This window comes from Mercenaria mercenaria, chromosome 6 (assembly GCF_021730395.1).
Source record: "Mercenaria mercenaria strain notata chromosome 6, MADL_Memer_1, whole genome shotgun sequence".
Lineage (NCBI taxonomy): Eukaryota > Metazoa > Mollusca > Bivalvia > Venerida > Veneridae > Mercenaria > Mercenaria mercenaria.
The window spans coordinates 19,820,279-19,846,725 of NC_069366.1; the positions used below are offsets into that span (position 1 = coordinate 19,820,279).

General features: G+C 36.2%; 1 protein-coding gene across 6 annotated transcripts in view; it reads right to left on the minus strand.

The window, feature by feature from the left end:
• Positions 1 to 17,665, minus strand: part of LOC123549468 (WD repeat-containing protein 97-like) — a 60,568-nt gene extending 42,903 nt beyond the window's left edge. For all 6 annotated transcript variants that reach the window (XM_053545317.1, XM_053545315.1, XM_053545316.1 and 3 more), the window contains exons 1-11: positions 17,538 to 17,665; positions 14,478 to 14,608; positions 11,726 to 11,953; positions 9,893 to 10,048; positions 9,235 to 9,351; positions 8,333 to 8,485; positions 7,685 to 7,808; positions 6,776 to 6,938; positions 3,979 to 4,107; positions 3,207 to 3,382; positions 2,451 to 2,555 (exon numbers count right to left, since the gene is read on the minus strand). In XM_053545317.1, coding sequence (XP_053401292.1) covers positions 2,451 to 2,555; positions 3,207 to 3,382; positions 3,979 to 4,107; positions 6,776 to 6,938; positions 7,685 to 7,808; positions 8,333 to 8,485; positions 9,235 to 9,351; positions 9,893 to 10,048; positions 11,726 to 11,953; positions 14,478 to 14,546 — 1,420 coding nt within the window. In that variant the 5' untranslated portion in view covers positions 14,547 to 14,608; positions 17,538 to 17,665. The remainder of the gene's footprint in view (positions 1 to 2,450; positions 2,556 to 3,206; positions 3,383 to 3,978; positions 4,108 to 6,775; positions 6,939 to 7,684; positions 7,809 to 8,332; positions 8,486 to 9,234; positions 9,352 to 9,892; positions 10,049 to 11,725; positions 11,954 to 14,477; positions 14,609 to 17,537) is intronic.
• Between the last annotated feature and the right edge of the window lie 8,782 nt (positions 17,666 to 26,447).

The window sequence follows — 26,447 nt, forward strand, 5'->3', positions numbered from 1 at the left end:
CACTGATACACGCAAAGCTGGGAAGAATCAGTACTGACCTCTAAGTTGGGTAAGAGAATCAAACCCCGGACCAATGGATTGACTGTCAAGTGTGTTACCACTAGACCACCAGGTTACCCAATATGAAAAGTGCTAGAAAAACACATTATCTTTGAAACAGACTACCTAAATTACCTCTGACAAAATTACTGATTAAACAGTCGAATCTCAAACAGTCAGCTTCTTTCTATCTTGTTTAATTTGTTAATAAGTGAAAAATTGTGCTTATAAAATAAAACATTATAAATATGAAAAAACTGGTTTTAATTTTGCAATTACACTTGAAACTCTGTATCTCGAACTCAAATGGACCAAGAAATTCTAACTGAAAAATTAATGACATATGTGAAGGTGTTTTTTCTTAAATATCTTGCCACAGCTTCATATAAATGTTCATGTGAATGTTACATAAACATTTGGTATTTGTTTTGGGGAGTTTTTAAAAAAGCAGTTTCATAGATTATTTATCATATACTTGCAATATCATAATCATGCCTTTATGTAGGCAACATGTTTTAAATACATAAAGAGATTCATACAAAGGAATTTTTTCTGGCGGGACTCCAAATTCACTTCCACACTATCATTTAACTTAAAAAGACTAAAAATACAAACATTAGTCACAATAACAAGTACCTGCACTGGTCGGTTCACAGTAAAAAGTACCTGCACTGGTCGGTTCACAGTAACAAGTACCTGCACTGGTCGGTTCACAGTAAAAAGTACCTGCACTGGTCGGTTCACAGTAACAAGTACCTTTACTTGTCGGTTCACAGTAACAAGTATCTGCACTGGTCGGTTCACAGTAACAAGTACCTGCACTGGTCAGTTTATGGTAACAAGTACCCGCACTGGTCAGTTTATGATAACAAGTACCTGCACTGGTCAGTTCACAGTAACAAGTAACTGTTAGTTGGTGCATAAATATGAGGTGGATATAATGTATTAGACAAAAACACACAACAGTTAATGTGATCTATATAAGGTGCTGAAAAAAACAACTGGTTATGCAAATTAAATATATACTTCAAATATATACATGTTGTTTGTCAATAAAAGTGAAGTTATTGTGAGTATTATAAATACCAGTTTTGTTATAAATGGAAACAAGGTTACTGCCCAGCAACAGAAACCCCCTAGCACAAAAAGGCATTTATTAAATTGCTGCCAAAGAAACCAAATTTTTATACTGAAATTTAATTGTGGGACCTGTATATTCTCCAAAGAACCCACCTATATCGGTGAGCAAGGTTCATGGAAAGACTTTTTGTACTTTTAAAGTTAACACAGGCTCTATCTTTTGTGACTGATGGATGGACAGACAAATGAAAAACGGCATGTTCTTCACATTGTTTTCTATCTATGTACCACGTTTCATGAAAAAATCTCTTGTACTTTTTAAGTAATTGAAGAATCTACTTTTTGTCACATATTTGAACTATTTGCTGCTATAACAACTGCACCTTTTGCCAAAGCAATAAATAACATGTGTGTTTTGACATATTGCCATCTAACCATGTACCAAATTTCATAAAATATATCTTATTCTTTTACACTAATCACAGGATCTCACTTTGTGTGACAAACAGACTAACAGACAGACTGACAAACTGGGGCTAACCATAAGTCCCCTCTGGTGATTCACTATTATGGGACTAATAATGTTTAGATATGATCTGTTATTTTGCATAAGATATTAGTTATACTTCTGTGCAATTGTAATGAAACGTTAAAAACACTCTTAGCAAATAGACATAAAAGCATACAATAAATGTCTGCCAAAATGGGGTAACTGCTTAAGATCATATTTTTGGTAAATTTTAACTTGTAACCTCCATTCCATGTATTTCATACCTATAAGGTTAAAATACTTTATCAAATGAATGGATCACTAGAAAATGTATTTTGTACTTATACCATAAATATTTACAGTGAGCACAATCAACTGGTGTAATCGATATGCAGTGAAGTTCACCAGTGTGACTGCTATAATGTGAGTACAGTCGACAGGTGTGCTTGATCTTCAGTGAGCACAGTCTACCAGTGTGACTGCTTTAATGTTGGCACAGTCTACTGGTGTGCCTGATATACAGTGAGCACGGTCCACCAGTGTAATGTGAGTACAATTTACCAGTTTGCCTGATATACAGTGAGCAAAGCCTACCAGTGTGACTACTAAAATGTTTGCACAGTCTACCAGTGTGTCCGATATACAGTGAGCATGGTCTACCAGTGTGACTACTATACGTCAGCACAGTCTACCAGTGTGCCTGATATACAGTGTGCATAGTCTACCAGTGTGCCTGATATACAGTGAGCGCAGTCTACCAGTGTGCCTGATATATACTGTACACAGTCTACCAGTGTGACTGCTATGATGTGTCTACCTCAGTTTGACTGATAAAACATACCTTTTTCCGGATCCTCATACTTCCACTGCTTCACAACATGACAGGGATTTGTGTCTGTCCTCACCTTCAAGATGTCTCCATTTGACAAAACACAGAACATTGTCTCTGCAATAATAAGAATGCTTAACCAAGTTATACTCTTAATTTTCATTTACAAACTTGAAATCATTATTTTGTAGCTTTTAATCTACGTGGGAAGACTGAAGAAAATATATATCAAAATATTTTCAAACCTAGCATCTATTGTAAAAATGAAAATAATTTCCTAAAGGTCAGTAAAAGCAAGATTTCATGACATTATTATACTTAAGCTGTTATGGTGACTGTATAACAGGGTAAAAACCTTTTTAATAAATCAAACCATCCTCTAAATGGAAACGAGCATTATCATAATTTTAAGCTGTATTTTTTATTTCTGTTTGGATTTTACAGCATGAATTACATAAGGTGTACAAAAATTTGGTGTGAATGCAAGAAGAAAAATTCGCAAAAGTGAAATCATAGGGGAGACCATATTTGTATACAAATCCTTTGTATTTTCTATTTTTAGAACAGATAAACAGATGTTAATGCGTGGCGTCACGGCGATCTTTCCTATTAAATATAGGTATCATAGTATGACAGCAAATTTGTTGTTTGATTCGTCCTCTAAAATAACATAAACTTCACTCTTTAGAACTGTGAATGAAAACACGGAAACCTAAAGTCTAAAGTATTGAGAATTTGAAATTATAAGTCAAATGTAAGAATGCATACCTTGCTCTATGGCATAAGCTACATCAACGAGGCCCTTGTTTGGACTCAGCAGTAACGTAGTGATGACATCACCAGAAACAGGGGAGACAAGTCTTACACTACTGTCCCTGCTCATCACCACGGAACGTGTAGAAAAATTGGGATGACTTGTCTGCTTTATCTTCACAACTCTTTGACTGAAAACAGCAAAACACATTTAGAATATGAAGACAATCAATTTTCTGAACAACTCTGATTGTGCAGTATTTTTCTTACTGGTCTATTTGAACTTTACTTTTTTGTTGAGACTTTTTTACCAAAGGTGTTAGTTTCAGAAAAATATTGATAAATAACCTACATTTATATAGCAATCAAATTTTCATTAGCAGTTTTGAAAATTTTCTATCAGCTTTCAGTATCCATCTGACTTTGTAACCACAGTGACTACCAAGCTGACTCCATACATATGTAACCGTTAATGTGGACATATATATAGGTAAATATTTCAGCTTTAAACATAAACCATTTCATAAGAAAACATCTTAAGTTTACCTTTATCCGTCTGTAACTGGATACCTAGTTTGTCACTCAAGACTTTGTAGCTCATTGTCTGTTGATTTTATGCGATGTTAAATAAAGCTTACCTTTACCTTTTTCCCTTAACAATACCAGCTATTAAATAAAACACTGAATTTTCTTTGATAACCAAAATGTCTAAAAGTCAGCAGAGAGTAGTTTGCTACCACACCTGTATATACCATGTATAGTGAATATGTGAGAGTGTGACATTTACCCAACTGATGTGTGTATTTGATAAAGATGTTGTATCTTCCACATGTCCACTGTCTGACCACAGAATGTGAAGAAAGTGTCATAGTCTAATGTTGTCTGTAAGCTTGTCACTGGACCATCCAACGTAGCTCTGAAATTACCACAATATAACTACATTCTTTAAACCTCAACAAAACAGTTAAAAACAGATACATACTCTAAACGAAAAATGTTGTAGCTAATCTTGTACTTATTCAATTTTGTTTAAATGAGCCGCACCATGAGAAAAGCAACATAGTGCATTTGCGACCAGCATGGATCCAGACCAGCTTGTGCATCCACGCAGTATGGTCAGGATCCATGCTGTTCGCTTTCAAAGCCTGTTGCAATTAGAGAAACCATTAGCAAACAGCATGGATCCATGCTGGTTGCAAATGCACTAGACTTAAAATGTTGATGCCACAATGGTAACAATGTCTAGCCTATTTTTTGTTGCCAACATGCCTCAATGACCCAAACATTTCATCTAACCAAACAAATGCTCCATGTGAGTCAGAGTTACAGTAATGACAGGTTAATCATGACCTTTGACCCCTAGACATGAGATAGGGACCCGTGTCCTGTGGCAATACTCTGTTTCAATGTGGAAAATATTTCTGCTAAATAAAAACAGACTGATCCATACATGTCAAAGCTATGGCCTAGACAGGACCTTGTATGACTTGTATGACCAAAAGTGTGACCTTGACCTTTGAGATATACACATATATACACCAAACACCCATTTTGACGACTATTTTACACCAACAACAAAGATTATAAGCACTAGGTATACTAAAACATCCTCATAAATTATCTGATAGTGTATTAATTGTCAATATCTCTGTCTTGCTAAATGATTAAAAATAAGACTGATCAAGAATGGCATGTAACGGATAAGTATATAACTTTACAACAATAACTGCAACATAATTGAAACATGACTCAAATTCATGTCTGACAGAAAGGATAATTGAGGCCATTTTTGTTGGAAGACACTAAAGGATGACAGGGACGTAGACAGACACAAATAGCTTCCACACAGTAGGAAAAGAAAGCTTTCCATTTAATTTTTGTTTGTGTAATCAATTTATGACCACCTCTTAGACTGACCTTTTTTTAAACAAGAGGGCCATGATGGCCCTATATCGCTCACCTGTTATCATTGCACTTGAGGAGAAGGTCCTCAGAAAAAACATCTAAGTCAAAGGACAGGAACAACAAAGGGAAGAAATTTAACCAAAATGAAAAAAAAAATCTTACAAGGTATAGATATGTCAAAATACACCTAAAAATTCGGAGGTACCATCCATGTTGTACCACAGAAAATTGGTCTCGGTTTTTCCATACGGCCAATAATAAAAAAGTTACTAAAAATAAGCTATTTATAGTAACGTAAAAGGGAAGTAATTAAAAAAAATACATATTGTACGTGAACAAAGGAAGGATCTGCCAAATAAATCTGTTGACATAAATGAAATTTCAGATCAGTATCTTCATTAGTTATGGAGATATAGCAATTTTAAATTGAAATAAAGGGAGATAATTTGACATAAAATCAGTCCATAGTTATCTACCCTGACTGTCTCAGTCCAACTAATAACAATAATGAAATTTCAAATAAGTCCTATAAGTACTTACTGATATAAATCCATTTTGATTACAATCAGGGGAGGTAATCAGATATAAAATAACTCTGGAACCTACGATTGGATCTGATTTGTCATGGAATCCAAGATTTATTGTTGTTGAAGATATTTTGGAAGTTGAATAAAAAAAAACAACTATAAATGAAGTCTCTATATGGCTGCAAAAGCCAAAATAGCAAATTTTGGACATTTAAGGGGCCATAACTCTGAACCCCATGAAGGAATCTGGCCAGTTGAAGAAAGGAAGCAAGATCTTGTGGTGATACAAGTTGTGTGCAAGTTTAGTTAAAATCAAATCATAAATGAAGCTGCTATTGTGCAGACAAGGTCAAAATAGATAATTTTGGCCCTTTCAGGGGCCATAACTCTGGAACCCATTATGGGATCTGGCCGTTTCAAGAAAGGAACCAAGATCTTATTATGACACAAGTATTGTGCAAGTTTGATTGAATTCAAATCATAAATGAAGCTGCTATTGTGCAGACAAGGTCAAAATAGCTAATTCTGGCCCTTTCAGGGGCCATCACTCTGGAACCCATAATAGAATCTTGCCAGTTCAAGAAAGGAACCAAGATCTTATGGTGCTACAAGTTGTGTGCCAGTTGGGTTAAAATAAAATCATAAATGAAGCCGCTATTGTGCAGACAAGGTCAAAATAGCTAATTTTAGCCCTTTCAGGGGCCATAACTCTGGAACCCATAATGGGATCTGGCCAGTTCAAGAAAGGAACCGTAATCTTATGGTGATACAAGTTCTGTGCAAGTTTGGTTAAAATAAAATCATAAATGAAACCTTTATCGTGCGGACAAGAAATTGTTGACGCACAAAAAATAGCAAATTCTGGCCCTTTAAGGGGCAATAACTCTAAAACCCATGATGGGATCTGGCCAGTTTTTGAAAGGAACTGAGATATCATGCCAATACATGTTTTGTACAAGTTTGATCAAAATTGGTTGCAAAATGTGGTCTCTATCTTGTTCACAAGAAATTGTGGACGGACGGACGACGGACGGACGACGGACGAAGGGTGATCACAAAAGCTCACCCTGTCACTATGTGACAGGTGAGCTAAAAAAATACAATACCATAATTATGTAAAGAAAAAATAGAAATAGCCGATACCAAACTAACCTGTCAACTTCATCACAAGTGTCGAGATTCCAGACCCGGATAGTCTTATCAGCACAGGCAGATATGATGGCAGAGCCGTGTGGGTAAATATCTAAGGCATTAATACTTCCTGTATGACCCACAAACACCATCTGCACGTGCCATTTGTTGTCCCAGATTTTTACTGAAAAAACAGAAGTATGCATACAATCAAGTAAACAGTAATCATTAATCAATATTTCAAAAAGGAAGTTAAAGTAATGTTTGAAGAACCAAATGTACATTTTGATCAGCATGAATCAATACAGCAATGGCAATTTAAAATCTTAATTTCCCATGAGTCCAGAAAATCAATGAGGGAGTCAGTCTGGAAGTGGTTATCAGGTGTGACTTGACACTAGTGATCCTGGTTTGATCCCAAGATGCAGCTGATAATCTGACAAATGTTTACTTAAATTGGTACTGTTTCAAGAAGTGCTAGACTAGACTGAATGCTACGGAGGTAAATATGACACCTGCCATAGGACAGACTACTTGTTCCAACAATTCCATGTGGAAGGACCTTTACTGATGCTAAATAAAATCCTTTTACTGATGCTAAATAAAAATCCTTTTTAAGACCATTTCATTTTTAAAATAAAGATTGCTTGATGGAAAATTCATCTTTGGCATTTATGGTATGCACAATTAAACCTTATCTATTCTGGTATGTTCAGCAAAGATAATGAAATACATTTCACCAAATTACCTAGGCAATTAATTATTAAGTATGAACATAGAAAAAGTAACTAATTACTCTAGTTTTCAAGCAGTAAAATTTGAATACTTTAAGGCAATTCTTGCCACACTTGGTTAAGTGTGAGTCACGACTATGTACCAGCCTATGGTACAATTCTTATACAATATCCAGGCAGTGTATGTGTTACTTACTGGTTCCATCGAGAGCACCTGTGATAAGGTATTTAAGGGGATTGAAGAAAGTCATGGTGGTGATGTCACGCTCATGTAGGTCCTTTTTGTAAGATAGCTGTTTCCCATCAAACACATTGTATACCTACAGTCACATAACAACAAGAGGTTATATAAGTTTATTGTATTATAAAACGGTAAATAAGAACATAAAAATTTGGAAATTGCATGAGTAAGTACTAAGTATATCACTGAAAGTGTTATACAAAAGGAAAAGCAAACTTTGAAGTGCACCATGTCTTGTAATTTTATATATCGAAATTAGTGAAAAAAAAACCATAAATTATTTTGTATCTTTTAGCATCATGCTGTAAGTCAGATCTCACTATCACAAGTGCGAATGTAATGAATCCTAAAGTTGAAAAATAAGCCTGAGAATGTAAGTTTCATCTTTCTGTTCCATCCAGTCTTTTTGAGTACAATGAATTCATCATAATATATCAGACTAAAGTTTCAAATATGTGCATGGTGTTATCAAATTTATTTCAATTAATTTCATGTAAAACACACTTAAAAGCCGACAGAAAATCAACATGTAATATTACTGAATAATGAAAATATAAGAACTAAGTAATGAAGAAATTCATTCAAGTGTTTAAAACTGCTTACTACAACAGAGTTATGAACAGAGAGGAATATTTTCTGCGATCGACTAGCCGTTCCTTCTAGCACCATGTGACTGAACATATTGTTCTCTTTGTATTCTGTACGGTTCATCTTCCGTGGGATCAGATGTCGTGCGCCATAACGAAATGCCCACGTCTAAAATTAAGAAGGTGTGCTATAATTCTAATATTCCACTAAATATAATCAATGTGAAAAGATCATTCTTGCTAAATTATGACCTCACACCTCTATACTGCAATTTTTGGCATCATCCTGTGCCATTTAGAATTCTGATTTTCATCAGTTTCAGTTGATACCCAAAATCATATGCAGAATTGGCCAAAACATATTCTGCAAAAATTGTGAAAACTGCTAAAATGCCCGAACCTCCAGATGAAAAAGCATAAAATATTCAAATGTAGTTCAATTACTCAGACAACTTTTCATATTTCCTTGAGTTTAATGTCACTCTGACACAATTATAGGTCATACAGCAACTGTCCAGCTTTCATGGTGGAGCAAAATCCAAGTGCTACTCCAGGCATTATTAAGACACACGCAGACTCCTGGGTAGCACCACCTTCCTTCCTTTTAACCAGCTGTACAGTTTCCTCAAAATGAAAGAATTCTGCACTGAAGAGATGTTTCAAAACCCATACCATGATACAAGCGAGGGGCAAGTCATTCAAAGTCAGCAACCTTGACCATTTACCCACAAAGTCCTCCTCAGATATCTTTAATATTGAAGTCACTGGCCAAATAAATATCACTGAATTCAAACAATTACAACATAAACATTTCACTGTATACACAAGCGATACAACTCGTAGTTGTGCCCAGCTCTAAAACAAAACTATAATCAAGGCCAGGACACAAATCATTGTTTTGTACCACAATGAACCTACCACAAAATATCCTGGTCCCACTGTGATATATTCACTGGTGTGTTTGTTGTACTCTGCCAGGACAATCTTGCTGGGAGCTCTCGACTGGGATATTATCTCAAACTCACTGTTCATCAACTGAAAAGAAAGTTATCTTCGATTTACATTAATATTTACATAAATCATTAAGCCTGACATATACCTTCTTACTATGTTGGTGAAGGAAGACAATAAAGTAAGCAACCTTCATAAAAGCCTGCAGGATGGTGTTCTTGATTACAATGACTTTGCACTGACCAGCTGTGATTCTAGTTCAAAAGCATAAACTGTTCATACAAGAAGGTACTTTAGCCAAAATTTCAGTCTTCCCTGATTAAATTACAGTATAAACACCTCTTTTATAAATGAAAAACACAGTACACATGAATAAATATTATTTACAGTAAGAAATACACAATTGTACTCTTCAAACACAAAATGTTCAAACTGCACGGGTGCAGTGGTAATGATGTCAAATCTCCAGCCTCGGGGCTGCAGGTTTAGATGTAACCGGGGTCATGACCTCACCTCCTAAGTTACAATAACTCTAACAAAGCAGATTCAACAATTACATCAAGTTTTGGTCATGATCACATGATCTAAATTATCATAAACAATGAAACTATTCATCACAACTTACAAACAATTCATCGCCTCCTGTAATCCAGCCCACATATTGTTTATAGCTTGAACAGTATGAGATATGGTCCATAGGTTCCTCTGGAGTATATGTCTTCTTCTTCCTACCATCAGATAGGAACAGACGTACTGTCTTCCCATCTGTTGTCAAATACTCCTGAAAATCACACATAATGGATTAACATTTATTCTGTTATATTACAGCTGAATTAATGTCATGGTCATTTCAAACTATGTAATAAAACAAACATTCTGGTGATCCTGTATACTGAACATGTCAAATATAACAATTCATGGCAGCTTACTGGTACCAAGAGGGCATAAAATGTATTTTACCAACTGGCACTAGTAACTTCCTATGATACCATGAAATAGGTCAAAGTCTTTGATAACTTTCACTGTTTAAATATCAGTTAAATACAGCCTAATTTAATGGAGTAAATTCAAAATGTCCAGCTGCTCAATTTGTACTATATGAGTAGTAAAATCAGTTGATTTATTACATACTAATAGTGGGAATATACAATAATATGAAATAAGGCAATGCCTCAATCGTGAATCATTACAGTCCATCAGCTTGCCCAGAAATATGCATTTGTATCAATTTAAAGGCAGATTTTGGAATAAACAAGAGGGCCAGGATGACCTTAGGTTGCTCACCTGAGAAACACACGGGTCATCATAACAGTGTAAACATGTTTGACCTAGTGATTTCATGGAAACAAATATTCTGGCCAATTTTCATTAAAATTGGGACCAAAAATGTGGTCTCTTGAGTTTAAATAAGTATTTTCTTTGATATGACCTAGTGTCCTAGTTTTTGACCCCAGATGACCCGTATTCAAACTTGGCCTAGATTTCAACAAGACTTAGTGATCATTCTGACAAAATTTCATGAAGATCAATTGAAAAAAAAAACAGCCTCTATCACATACACAAGGTTTTTCTTTGATTTGACCTTGTGACCTAGTTTTTGACCTCGGATGACCCATATTCGAACCTGGCCTAGATTTCATCAAGGCAATTATTCTTACCAAATTTTATGAAGATCAATTGAAAAATACAGCCTCTATCGCATATACACAATGTTTTTCTTTGATTTGACCTAGTGACCTAGTTTTTGAACCCAGATGACCCATATTCGAACTCGACCTAGATTTCATCAAGGCAATCATTCTGACCAAAATTCATAAAGATCAATTGAAAAAAACAGCCTCTATCGCATATACAAGGTTTTTCATTGATTTGACCTAGTGACCTAGTTTTTAAACCAAGACAACCCATTTTCGAACCTGGCCTAAATTTCATCAAGGTAATTATTCTGACCAAAATTCATGAAGATCAATTGAAAAATACAGCCTCTATCGCACACAGGTTTTTCTTTGATTTGACCTAGTGACCTAGTTTTTGACCCCAGATGACCCATTTTCGAACTTGGTCTAGATTACATCAAGGTAATCATTCTGACCAAATTTTATGAAGATCAATTGAACAATACAACCTCTATCCCATACACAAGCTAAATGTTGACAGACGCCGGATGCTGGACATCGAGCGATCACAATTGCTCAGGTGAGCTGAAAACAAAACTACACATATTTGTACTGATGTGCAAGACATTGCGGTTCAGACAAGTTATGTGGACGCTTATTACGTACAAGGAAAAAGCATATTCTTCCAAAAAAATCCGAAGTTAGGCGCTCTGTGCACGTGCCGGAAGACCACATTTTTTTAATTCGATAGTATATCTCTCATTCGTTATATATCGCATGTTACCGTCTTCGAAATGAAAATCGGTAGGATCGATTCCCTATAACAATAACCCAAGACTTACATCTAACTCCTTTATAAACATGACTTGTTTCAGTTCAGTTGAATGATTCATTTTCCGTAGATGATGTATACCATGGGATATGAGAACATTTTTTTCATCTGATTCTTTCACAGCAGTTATTGTATTTTTGATGGAACTGCGGAGCAGCGCCCAATGAAAGCGAGCTTTACGAACTTCTTCTTGTCGCCGACGCTCCATCAGAATTTCTAGCTGCTTACTCATTGGCTCCTATGAAAGTAGAATTATTATTACAAAAATACATACTTCTCAATTTATTTCTGCAAAGTGCTTTTATGTGAACGAGCAATTTGAATTTTTTAAACTTTCTACAGTCAAGCTATAAAATTTAGCTCTTAATTTAAGCTTTGAATATGGTAGATATCAAATAGTAGTCTGGCTAATTTGACGCGATCCTAGGAAATATTGAGTTACTTTTCTTATGGGCAATATCTCCACCCGTGTCAAACACTTGAAAGACCAAAACCCTTACAGAAGCAAGCCTCTGTGGCGTACATGCTGCGTATTTGCTGTGTATATGCCGCGAACACAGTAGTACGCCAGAGGAGTACATTTTACATACACCGCATGCCGCGTACATGCCGCGTACTATTTCGAGGAGTACACAGCATGTACGCAGGAGGTCACTAGTACACTTCAAGTACGCAGCACAGACTCTGAAAATTTAAGGAGTACACTGCATGTACGCAGGAGGGACTTGTACAAGAAAATAGTACCCTGCATGTACACCGCAGATACTTTGAAATTTGTGCAGTACACTTCATATACGCGGGAAAGACTTGTACAATTTCTTTTGGCATTTATACTTAGTTTTTTTTTTATAAGTTAAAGTCTGAAGTAAACTTCATATATGCGGGAGGGACTTGTTCATTTTCTTTTGGTGTTTATACTTTGAATTTTTTTAGGTAAAAGTCTGAAGTACACTTCATGCAGGAAGGATTTGTACATTTTTTTTTTGGAAGCAAGAACTTGATTTCTGTGTAACTTTTATCTTAATAGCATAGAATAGTTCAGATTACCGGTATTCTGAACAATAAAAATTTGCCGAACTATTTGCAATGTTCATTTGTGAAGCTTACATCTTAGTGATTTCTGAGCTGCACCTTGCATGCAGTGTAAAAATATATTCTTTTTCATTTTGAATTAATCCTGGAGCTTTCTAACTTGGATAATTGAAAAGCCTTATTTGAACTTCGTTGCATTACATTTTGTAATACATGAAATAATTACCAAGATAATGCCTCAACAGTGCCCGAATGAGAAGAATTAATAGCTCTCACTGTTATTTGAATACTCTTAAGCAAAACACCATTCTATCATGTTTTATAAAGGCTTTAATGCTCATTATGTTAACTCATTAAGGCCTCACCAAATTAAAAAGTTGTTCATCGGATTTGCCGCTCGTATATTTTCAGAACGTTTTTGGCTAATTGCGCTCGCCCCATTGGAAAAAATCAATCCAAAATTTTTTGGTGCGCTACTTTTTACGGACGTAAAAGTGTATAAATGCTTATATAATTCCAGTCCTAGATTTTCTCAGATGGATTTTAATCAAAATAAGTACATACTACGCACACATCGTCTATAATAAATCATAAAACTTATATTTAGTTGCATTAAAGTTGTTCCCCCTTGCAGTTACGCCATTTTCTTCAAATGTTTACCAAATTACATGCTACAAAAATTGATTTATTTCATTGAAAAGTGGATGGAGAAAAGCATACTAATTTATTTGATAACATCAATCTACATTATTTTGGTAAGGGTAAATACTTATTGATGCATGTCACTTATCTTTTTTCTGTTTTTTTCTGTCCAAATGATCAGCATTTGCATACGAAAGTTGGTGGGTAAAGGAATTTACATTATCACAGCAGTTTCGCCACAAGAGTACACAGCATGTATGCAGCAGGAGTACACAGCATGTACGCTGCAGGACTCGGGCCAGGAGTACACAGCATGTACGCCACAGGAGTACACATCATGTACGCCGCAGGAGTACACAGCATGTACGCCGCAGGAGTACACAGCATGTACGCCGCAGGGGTAGTACACCGCAGGCTCATTTGCATGTGAAAAGTGTATGTGCCGCGTACATGCTGCGTACTATTTCCCGCATACTAAATTCCTCCAGCGTACATCCTGTGTACTATGTAGTCCACAGCATGTACGCAGCAAGTAGTACGCGGCAGAGCTCATTTGCATGTCAAAAGTGTACTACAAACGTACTATCGGTGTATGTGCGGTGTATATCCTGCGTACTATTGATTTCAGTACACATCATGTACGCATCATATACGCTGTATGTACACAGCAAGAGTACGCAGCAGGCCTTTTTCTTCTGTAAGGGAACAGTGGAGGAAATTTCTGATGAAATTGACATCGCTGCCAATTGGGTTTAAATGCTGATTTTGTTGCGTATATGAGATAAATTCAAATAAAACTTATATGTACACAATGCATCATAAGGGGTTTCAATTCCTCATTGATTTATGTAAAAATTATGAAATAATTTCCAAAATTATGAATTTTCTGGTGATTTAAACTTATGTATGTACTCATTGTACTGTACATGATTAAGGTTTACAGGGTCTACACAGCAATATGCGCAAACTTTACATGCGGTATACTGTGATTTATCCTTCATTATTTTGGTCCTTTGAAGTTTTGACTGTTAGATTGCCTGTCACAAATATAAAACAATCTGACCGTCAAATTATTTTGACTACTTTACCTCATCCTCTGTCTCCTCACTCAGCATGGTGTGCGTCTGCTTCACCATCATGCTCGCTATAGCCGTCATTGTGAGCTGGTGTTTTCCGCTACACTTTCCTTAAAGTTTTGAACAATCTGCTACATACTGACCTACATGAGTTGACAAATTAAAAAAAAACATCAGCATCTTTCAATTCAATCTTTGATACAACATACAATCTGGTATATGGTATCTGCTTCCTGTGTGCATGCAGCTTTTATGTTATTTGCTTAGCCCAGAAGCCTGTCTTCAGGATTCAATTTCAAAGATATGACAGGTAAAAGTGCATGATTTGGCAGCAAATTAAAGGCAGGAGGGTAAATTATAAAGGCAGCATGGAGGATATAGTGAAGGTTGTGGTGCCTCACTGTGTTGGCACTAAAATAAGACTATAATTGTATTCCTGCATGCTCTAAATAACTGGCCACGTAGCCTTCCTTTACAATGTAATTGCAGAGCAGGGCATCAACTGTTCAGTTTCCAACTGAGTATAGCCCCTGCAAACTGAATGCTCTACATAAACTGGCCACTGTAGCCTGCATTTTCCAATATACCTCATCGCCAATGTTGTATTTTGGTTCAGGAAAACATCTACCCAGTGTAGGACTTGAACGTACGACCCCCTGATTGCAAGTCAGGTGCTCTACCAACTGAACTAACCAGGCTCAGATGTTCAGCAGGCCAGACTGGCTAGCTTATTGGATGTACAGCTTGCCTGAGATAAAATCAACAGGCAACAGTCTAGCGGACCACAGCAGTTGAATCAACCCCTGCAGCTCCTGGTTAACCAGAAGCCTCAAATCACTACAGATCAGCTTCAACTGTCTACTGCCAAACAATCGTCTAGCAATAATGACTGGCAGGCACTGTCAGAAAACAGTGTTTTAGTCAAAAATGTTATGTGCAAAGTTAAAAAGATAAAAGACCCAAAGTATACAGTTAAAAACAGTAGATTATAGTATTAGAGGCAGTGCCAGTCCAGCCCGCTGATAAATGTCTGCAAACTGGGGCTGGACTGGATATGTATTGGTAAACTGTTCCATAGCCTGATAGTCCTGGGGGGAAAAAACTTGCATGGTAGATCTACAATGTTTTGGACTGGGGAATTAAGTAGTTTAAATTTCGTGTCTGTGTAAGATGTTGATCATGATGGTCCACTGCCACTACTACATTTTTTATCTTATAGAACATAACCAGTGACTCACTGAGTGAGGAATGCTTTTTCTTTGTTCTAGGGCCTTCCAGTTTAGTTCTGTAACAGTCCCAGAAAAAATGTGCAGCCTCGACCGGGACTCGAACCTCGGATCCGACCTTCGGCTTACTTTGCCAAAGCTCTGCCAATTGAGCTACTGAGGCCATCCGATAAACACCTTCCCTCTCAATGTGAGACATTGGCACTCCTGGCCAATGTCTGCCGCAGACTTTAACCAAATTCAAATGTATCTATTAGTGATGGGACATCGGTTGGAAAACTCTAACCGATTATCGGTTGGAATCGGTTAGCAAACCGATGCGATGTATCGGAAAAATAATCGGTTGAATGTAATTTATTTTCATACTTGTTTATTCAGATAGTCATGTCTTTAAAGTGACTGTTTTACTTAAAATTCATATGCTCTTTTGAAAAATAAAGAACTACCATTAATCAGATGTTTTAAAGCTGGTTCTTGGTAAACAGAAACTTGTTTAGTAATGACCAAATAGTTGCAGACAGGGAAACAACAATAAATTTCAATCTGGTTTACATACATGTATCATAGACTCATAGCTGTCATTTGTGACAGTTGACTGGTATACCTGTACCTGTAACATATCTAGCATACAGCAAGGAAGTACAGTCTTTCTCTGGCTGACAAAAATAGTGATTGTAGAAAATCATTAAATGAATTTAGTTATTTTTCGGTAATATTAATATTTTCATACAATGGTTACCATAGCCTGACACTACTGAGTAGCACCATGTTCCAAATACTTGTTGCTATGGCATATAACAATGTCATGAAGCTTGGTAAAAATGATCAGAGTTTAATCTGTTTCCATATGTACACTGGTCAGCGATACTGGGTAAACGGAATTTTGGCAGAAAAAAATCATGACAACTCATGACAACTGCAACTGCATAAAAACACCAAAGTTCTTTCCATTGAAATTACGTCATGGACACGGAAATTTGACGGCATTAGTGTCCAGTTTCAACAGATAAATTCCCTCAGGCATACCGTTGTAAAATACGAAAATTTATCAAAGTTTCGCTAATTTTTTTTGCCCCACTTTTATTGACGCTATGGACGCCGCCATGTTAACAGCCGATCCTAACTGTAAGATGTTAAATCCATTTTCATTGGATAACTGAAACGAAATACTAACGTTTGGGTGTCGGCATACTTCTGTTTTATCCGTTATGCAAGCAGGTAGTCCATATTTCGGATATTTCTAAGGTAAACATAAATTCTCACGCACCGTATTTCCCTTTGGAAACCTTCGTTCATACCCGTGTAGATTCGTACCCGCTATCGACTCTGAGAAAACATAATCGATTATCGGAATCGGTTGGACTTTTCTAGCCGTCAATCGATTATATCCGCTAATCGGCCCATCACTAGTATCTATACGCCACTCCATGCAGCCAAACTGCTTCAGCAGCCAAACTGCATCACCCCGCATGGCCTCCAAGGATGAACATCTTGGTGGAATCTCCAAATGTAAAAGTCTCAGGAAAAATGTGCAGCCTTGACTGGGACTCGACCCTTGGACCTTCGGACTACCATGCCACGCGCTACCAATTGAGCTACCGAGGCCACCTGATACGTGAACCGCTACAGTTCTTCACATATCTGAGATGCTACTGGTATACTGGTAATCATTAGAAACGTAGCGGGCTGCAGATCTTTGTACCCTTTCTACTATGTAAGCGAGATATTTTTGCCAGGGGTGCCATAAACATATCCACCAGTAAAGTGCATTATAACCAAACAATATAAATACAACAGGTGAGAATATGCGATGGGAAATTATAGATTAAAACAATATTTAAGTTACCTAGAAAACACGGCGATTAAACAAAAAGAAAAGTCATTTTTAAAAAACAAAAATTGGGTAATCTGTTTGTTTATCCGCCATTTTGAAAATCTCCAGGAAATGACGCATCTTAAAAGTTGTTGTTGTAGCTTTTACTGTATAGAGCGCGGAAAACAAGAACTATTTGTGGTCCCATGTTATCACATTCCATCTCATTCCAATATTTCCTATATCATGTTCTGACTTCTGTCTGTTTTAAACACATTTTCAGTTTAAAATTATTCAATATAATAATACTTCTAGGTCTCCCTGGCTACTCTGTCTACCCGTAGGAGTTACCGTGTAGTGCGAGAAAAATAAATAAGTGCAAATATACCTACACTATGTGCACACAATAGTACGTTAGATAAAAAGCAGCTGGAAGCTGGGAAAGATAGTTTTTGGTGTTGACATTGCAGTAAATGCTGACTTAACTGTTGTAGGAAATGAGGATCAATATAACTGTACCTTTACTAATCCTACCTGTTCTGTATCTATCTATAATATAGATCTTTTGGAACAGCACTGTCTAACCCTAGCACCAGCACATAAAGAGTGCTGGGGACGTAGACACTTTAGTGTGCATCAAGCCACAAAGATTGTTAATAGAAAATAAAAGAAAAATCGGGCCAAAATAAAAGGGAAAGGAAAATTTATTAGTAATTTAAAAGGTAAAAAACAGAGGTGAAGAGCAATGTTATGGTGAAGTGTGTTCAATGTTGCAAATGTTCAGTGGCATTGAACTACTCAATGGTTGGAAAGAAGGGAATGCCAGGTGGAAGATTATTCCATAGGACTATAGTCCTGGGGAAAAAGAATATTTGTAGTAGTCAGTGGTTGCAGAGAATAACCTGTAAGACAGTGGATGATAACGGCGTGATTGCATTGTTAGGGGGATGAGATAATCTTGCAACTAGTTGATTTGAAATTTTATACATAAGAGAGAGTCGGGAGCCATTTTAGGCTTTATCGCATAGTGCGGCAATTTTCCTTTGATCTTTGCAGCATGTTATACATAGTAACACACATTATTACTACAAAACTGTGCTGATATCTTACAAAACTATTGCGATATATATCAACACGGAAATCTCTATGGAGTTTCATAAGAAAAAAAGTGTTCCGATATATATCAGCACAGTAAAACTGTTCCGATATATATCGGAACACTTTTTCTCTATTGAGGTCCTATCAAGGGAGTATAATTTTTTCCTTTCAAAGAAAAGATGATTTTAGCTCCAATTTACAGTTCACAGAGAAAGAATTGTCACAAACACCTACATTTATAAAGTAAAAGAATAAATAAACTAGAATATTTCAAAAACTTGATAGTTATTGCCAAATTCAGAAATACATGAAATATATGAAATTCTGAGATTTCTCAAATGTTTCTTTTTCTTTGATTTTTTTTACAAACAAAACAACAAGTTTTACAATATGTCTGGCCAATGAAATGCAAAGATTTAAAACCAATGCAGAAATTTGTTGGGTACTTTTATCTGGGGAACACATTTTCTAAAACAGAAGTTTTAGTGTTGGCAGTGGCTAGGGTTACGGTACCGTAATCCTAGCCTATGATTCTAGGATTACGGAAGTTCCGTATTTCTAGACAACCCTATGAGAATAGGCTAGGATTACGGAAGTATTTAAGAGGAATCATATATATGTTAGGACATGCATAAATGATGTTGTTAACTTAATTGTTTCACTTAAAATAGCGATTTTTCATGTCTGTCGTATTATGGGTTAGTAAAAGAAGAAAGAGAAAAGAAAACAAAATAGAGAAAAACAATTAACAAGAGGACCATGATGGTCCTGAATCGCTCACCTCTTCCCACATGACCCAGTTTTGAGTATGACGTCGTTTTTTCTATTATTTGACATAGTGACCTAGTTTTTGAGCTCATGTGACCCAGTTTTGAACCTGACCTAGATATTATCAAGATAAAAATTCTGACCAATTTTCATGAAAATCCATTGAAAAATATGGTCTCTAGAGAGGTCACAAGGTTTTTCTATCATTTGACCTATTGACCCAGTTTTCGAAGGTACGTGACCCTGTTTTGAACTTTATCTAGATATCATCAAGGTGAACATTCTCACTAATTTTCATGAAGAGGTCACAAGGTTTTTCTATTTTTATACCTACTGGCCTAGTTTTTGACCGCATGTGACCCAGTTTCGAAACTGACCTAGATATCATCAAGGTGAACATTCAGATCAATTTTCATGAAGATCCATTGACAAATATGGCCTCTAGAGAGGTCAAAAGATTTTAATAATTTTAGACCTACTGACCTATTTTATGATCGCAGTTGACCCAGTTTCGAACTTGACCTAGATATCATCAAGACGAACATTCAGACCAACTTTCATACAGATCCCATGAAAAGTATGGCCTCAAGAGAGGTCACAAGGTTTTTTTATTATTTGACCTACTGACCTAGTTTTTTATGGCACGTGACCCAGTTTCGAACTTAATCTAGATATCATCAAGGTGAACATTCTGACCAATTTTTATGGAGATCCATTCACAAGTATGGCCTCTAGAGAGGTCACAATGTTTTTCTATTTTTAGACCTACTGACCTAGTTTTTGACCGCACATGACCCTGTTTCGAATCTAACCTAGATATCATCAAGATGAACATTCAGACCAATTTTCATACAGATCCCATGAAAAATATGGCCTTTAGAGAGGTCACAAGGTTTTTCTATTATTTGACCTTCTGACCTAGTTTTTGATGGCACGTGACCCACTTTCGAACTTGACCTAGATATCATCAAGATGAACATTCAGACCAACTTTCATACAGATCCCATGAAAAATATGGCCTCTAGAGAGGTCACAAGGTTTTTCTATTATTTGACCTACTGACCTAGTTTTTGAAGGCACGTGACCCACTTTCGAATCTGATCTAGATATCATCAAGGAGAACATTCTGACCAATTTTCATGAAGATCTCATGAAATATATGGCCTCTAGAGAGGTCACAAGGTTTTTCTATTTTTAGACCTACTGACCTAGTTTTTGATCGCACGTGATCCAGTTTCGAACTTGACCTAGATATCATCAAGATGAACATTCAGACCAACTTTCATACAGATCCCATGAAAAATATGGCCTTTAGAGAGGTCACAATGTTTTTCTATTATTTGACCTACTGACCTAGTTTTTGAAGGCATGTGACCCACTTTCGAACTTGACCTAGATATCATCAAGGTGACCATTCTGACCAATTTTCATGAAGATCTTATGAAATATATGGCCTTTAGAGAGGTCACAATGTTTTTCTATTTTTAGACCTACTGACCTAGTTTTTGATGGCACGTGACCTAGTTTCAAACTTGACCTAGATATCATCAAGGTGAACATTCTGACCAATTTTCATGAAGATCTTCTGAAATATATGGCCTCTAGAGAGGTCACAATGTTTTTCTATTTTTAGACCTACTGACCTAGTTTTTGAAGGCACGTGACCCAGTTTCGAACTTGACCTAGATATCATCAAGATAAACATTCTGACCAACTTTCATAAAGATCCCATGAAAAATGTGACCTCTAGAGTGGTCACAAGCAAAAGTTTACGGACGGACGCACGGACGCACGGACTGACTGACGGACGGACGACGGACACCGCGCGATCACAAAAGCTCACCTTGTCACTTTGTGACAGGTGAGCTAAAAATGAAAGGAAAAAATTGCATAAGCATGACTATGAAATAATAACGTACTCTAAACAAAAACAAAATTACAACAATATTTTTTTTTTTTTTTAAAAAAGAACGATTACTTCGCTATTTTAAGTGAAACAATTAAGTTAACAACATCATTTATGCATGTCCTAACATATATATTTGATTCCTCTTAAATACTTCCGTGATCCTAGCCTATTCTCATAGGGTTGTCTAGAAATACGGAACTCCCGTAATCCTAGAATCAGAGGCTAGGATTACGGTACCGTAACCCTAGCCACTGCCAACACTAAAACTTCTGTTTTAGAAAATGTGTTCCCCAGATAAAAGTACCCAACAAATTTCTGCATTGGTTTTAGAGTTGACCCCGCTACCTCGTAAAATAGTTTTCACTGTCCTCAAAATACCCATGAAATACCGTAAAACTATGTTTAAAGAAAGAACAACAAACAACCATTGGAATACGAACAAACCTACAGACGACAGAAAACGCTGCTGCGGGCAAAGTCAAAACAAACAAAAAATGTACAGTTATTTAAGGAAAATTATTTCAATCAGCTAGTTTTTCCAAAACAGTACGTATTTTATCTGCAAAAGAAAACAACATTCGTTTGTACCACTGTCAAATATTGTACGTTTTGCTACAACCCAAACGAAAAACAACAGGGTAACAAACTATTAACTTGCACACCATTAATAGGCATTCAGACACTAGTGACAGACGTACGTATGAAAAGACTAGAGTAAATGAAAAGGCTCGAAATAAACATAACTGTACATAAACAGTGTAACTATCAGTCAGAATACTGGAGCTTTGTCCTATTCTCACATGCTATCCTCAGTACACATTTGTCAACTTGGAAACTATCCTCAGTATATAATACGGCTATCCTCAGTACAGTAAAGTTAACATTTCTAAGGGATATTTTTAACAGTTTAAAAGTTACATGGCCAGCTTTTTCAACAAAAACAGTTTGGCCACTGCTTGTGCAATCGTACGAAATTTTATTTATTCAAAATACTTTATATAGATAACCATTGTTTTCGAAATTCTGTGAATTTCGAGGTGTTCCTCTCAGACTAGAAGTAACATGTTTCATGCTCTGCTAACATTGTACAATACACCATAGTCCAAACTTAGCATTTAGCTGTAAGTTAAAACACTGGTTTCAATTGTTGATAAGCGTTAGCACAACTGGTAAAGGAAAATGACGGGACATCTGTTTGTTTACTTATCACTTTCTGGGCTATATCCGGTTTCCGTCTCCCCATCGTGATATAAGCAGAGTGGCGAGAAATAATTATAACATCATCTGTTAAACACAACACCACAAAATATATGAGAATGAAACAGAACCAAACCAGCGAACAGACCAGAAAAGAATAGAACATACCGGTAGTCTCTTTCGGACTTTCTCTTACAACATTTCCACCCATCCCCATCATCCCACTCAGACATCGTTCTTTCTAAACGCCATCCAAAAAGGATATTTTCTTAGTAATGGATTTGATATTGTATAATCAAAGTGTTGATATTTGTATATTCGAAGTGGGTAAAGTCGAGGCCAGCAATAAAACGCGGCATACTTAGGTTCATCGGTCAGTTCAGAGACCAAGCGATGTGCAGTATAAGGATTACAAGGGCATGTTCCTCCAGGAAACTTTGGATTTTTAAATTCTGTGGCGTTTCAGACAACCAGCGAGACAGATTTATTACCTCCGTAAGTGTGATTGTGTATAAGCAGATTGTCGATATATGGAGCGGATAGAGTGAAAACAATAGTAGTTCATATAGTCTCCTGCTGTTAACTGTACTATCCTAAAATCGACCGTATTAGGGGAAATGGAAAGTTGAGACAATACAGCCTTTCCAGTCTCCACATAAGATGATTATAACCACGGCTGGACAAGGTGCCGCTCGCAAAACTATGTCATTGGCAAAAAGGTCAAGTTATAGATCAAAGAATGGAGCCATCACAACTTTTCCGGTCTCTAACGTCTTCGTCAGTTGAAAGATTTCAAAATAACTTCATAATAGATTACCGCGCGCGCAATTCCTATCGACTGAAAAAAATGAAATAGCTTGATACAAAAAGAAACAAAAACAAAAAAACCAAAACATTTGCATGCCACAAAGAAACATTTGCACAACACAAAGGAGCACATCAATGCCACAAATGAACAATTGCATGCCATTAAAGAACATTGTGCACATCACAAAGAAGCATTTGCATGTCAAAATGTCACAAAGGAACACTTGCACGTCACAAAGGAATATTTGCATGTCAAAAAGAACCATTTACACGCCACTGAGAAACATTTGTATGTCACTAAGGAACATTTTGCACGTCACATAGAAACAGCTTGCATGCCACAAAGAAATATTTGTACGCCACAAAGGAACACACACTTGCATGCTATAAATGAACATATGAATGTCACTAAGGAACATTTTGCACGTCACATAGAAACAGCTTGCATGCCACAAAGAAATATTTGTACGCCACAAAGGAACACACACTTGCATGCTACAAATGAATGTCACTAAGGAACATTTTGCACACCACAAAGAAATATTTGCATGTCATAAAGGAGCACTTGCATGTCCCAATTAGGAAACATTCACACGTCACAAAAAACATTTGTACGCCACTGAGAAACACTTGCATGTTACTAAGGAACATTGGCATACCACTGTGGAGCATTTCAGTGTATACCATTCATTAAGGAACATAAACACAAAATTATCAAGATGTGACTTTTTTACTTTTATAATACTGATTTCACCATGAATCCCTTAAACATTAAATGCGATATTATTGAGCCGTGCCATGATAAAACCAACATAGTGGGTTTGCGAACAGCATGGATCCAGGCCAGGACCCATGCTGTTCGCTTTTAAAGCCTATTGGAATTGGAGAAATTGTTAGCGAACAGCATGGATCCTGACCAGACTGCGCGGATGCGCAGGCTGGTCTGGATCCATGCTGGTCGCAAACCCACTATGTTGGTTTTCTCATGGCACGGCTCAATTATGTTTTATGAAGGACACATATTTTTCCATTTTACTTAATTTCAGAAATGCTTAAACAATGGATGAAGAAAATGTCCTATAAAATAAAAACGAGTGCGTTGACCTGTGCTTTTTCTGCTGCTCTTATTTGTCTTAGAAACAAATCTTCTCCAAGCTGACAGAGTATGAAAATAATTCTGTAATACTGTAGAAAAGAATAATCATACATCTTTAACAAATATAGCACTAAAGACTATAATTTTCTGATATCTTAACATTTTCTCTTTTTCTTGTTGTCGTACGACCAGGAGGTCTGTGCCTTTAAATTCTATGCTGGTTAAAAATATACTGGCCAAAAATTATTTTATACAATAATAGGCATTGTATAAGCTTTCATGCCGACCTGACCAAAAACCTGAAAACAACAACAACAAAAACTCTGAGTGGAAAGGGGGTCATAATTCTGAATGAATGCAATTCAGTGTTACAAATTTTTTATATTAATATCTTAGTGTATCTTTTGTTAATTTGCCAAAATATATGTATAGGGGAAAAGCTTCTTTGACAAAAATTTGCCATTATTAAAGATAATTTAAAATTTTTAAAAGATCCTGCAATTAACCTCGGAAACTTTTAGAATGATATATAGTTTATATCTGGATCGAGCAAAATAAAGCTGCAGTTAATTAATTAATTAATTAATTAATTAATTAAAATAAAATAAAATGTTTGTGATTTTCTGAAACGTGAGCACTAAAATAGTAAACACTTAATTTTTAAGCTACTTACGATGTCTTCGATTATCATCTACAACACTGAAAGGTGTTTAAGTGATAATACTACAAATATTTTATCAGCTTACAATCACTGAAATGAAAAGTCAGGAAAAAAACGTTGTTATAATCATTATAACATAGGGGAGACTTTTTTGTTTTACTTAATTATTCGATCTGAGTGAACGCTTGATCTCGTGAAAGTGTAAAATGTAATTTGTGAGAGATATTTTGATCTTATACTTGCTATATGTAAAGCGCATTTGAACGTGTTTATCATGAAAAGGGCGCTATATAAATCTGGTATAATAAAATAATAATATGTAACTCTTTTCATCAGTGTTGACCAAATGTTACCCATTTGGCCAGCACAGTCAGCGAAAAATACATTTGAATATTGTTTAACTGTGAAATTCCTAAATATATTTCACTGATAAATAATATAACGAAAAACATGTAGTACTGTCTTCTACATAACAAAAAGGGTCCGCAAGGATGCGGTTTGCACCGAATGTTTCTGCACGGCTGAACGGCTGAAGCACAGGTGGTGAGGCAATCTGTGGATTATGTTTGAGCTTCTGTACTGAAGAACTTAAAAACGAAAGAAAACATGATTCACTGGAAACATCTCATAAATAGCAATATATTTTATCTTTCCGCTTACAGAGGTAAAGAGCTCATTTTATTGGCACTATTTTATCTCGTTCTATACAGGAAAATATTTTCTGATAAGCCAATGTAACCAGACGAAAGATTTCACGTGCGAGAGAGAGGCAGTCTGGAAAAAAAACATTTTACAAGTGTTATATTATTAAAATACCTTATCAAACTTGATGTTTACGTCGGCGTTCATTGAAAACTTGGCATAGTAATGTACGTGTTCTATCTAGATCGAAGAATGATCATTTGTGCGAGAAAATCGTAACGATACGTCTTCTGTTGATCTAACTCGGTGATTCTCGGAGTATATTTAATGGTTTTGGGGTGCCATGTTTCGTGCTGATACAATCTCAGTAGATGATTACTCCACGTGCTCCTCATTGTTGATTCTCGTCTGCAACTAATAATAAAACATTGTCGTCTGCTGCTAATTGTAACTCTCGTGCACAGAATAATAGTAATTCTCTGACTTTCTATCCTTTCGTTACCCAGTGAAATCAAGCAGAAAAAAAAATTGGAAAAGCTGCAGTTCGTTTATATTCACATGGTGATTATAAGTGGATTTACATGTGCAGTTATAATATAAAGGATTTATCTTTGTATTTTATGGATTAAGTACTTACTATTTGTATGAATTAAATACATCATTATGAATAGAGGTCGGCGTCTGTCAGTTGACCTTTCTGCCGGCGCCGGACATCAGAGTAGACGATCATCCATAGACTATAGTGCAGGAGTTGATCAGTTTTCA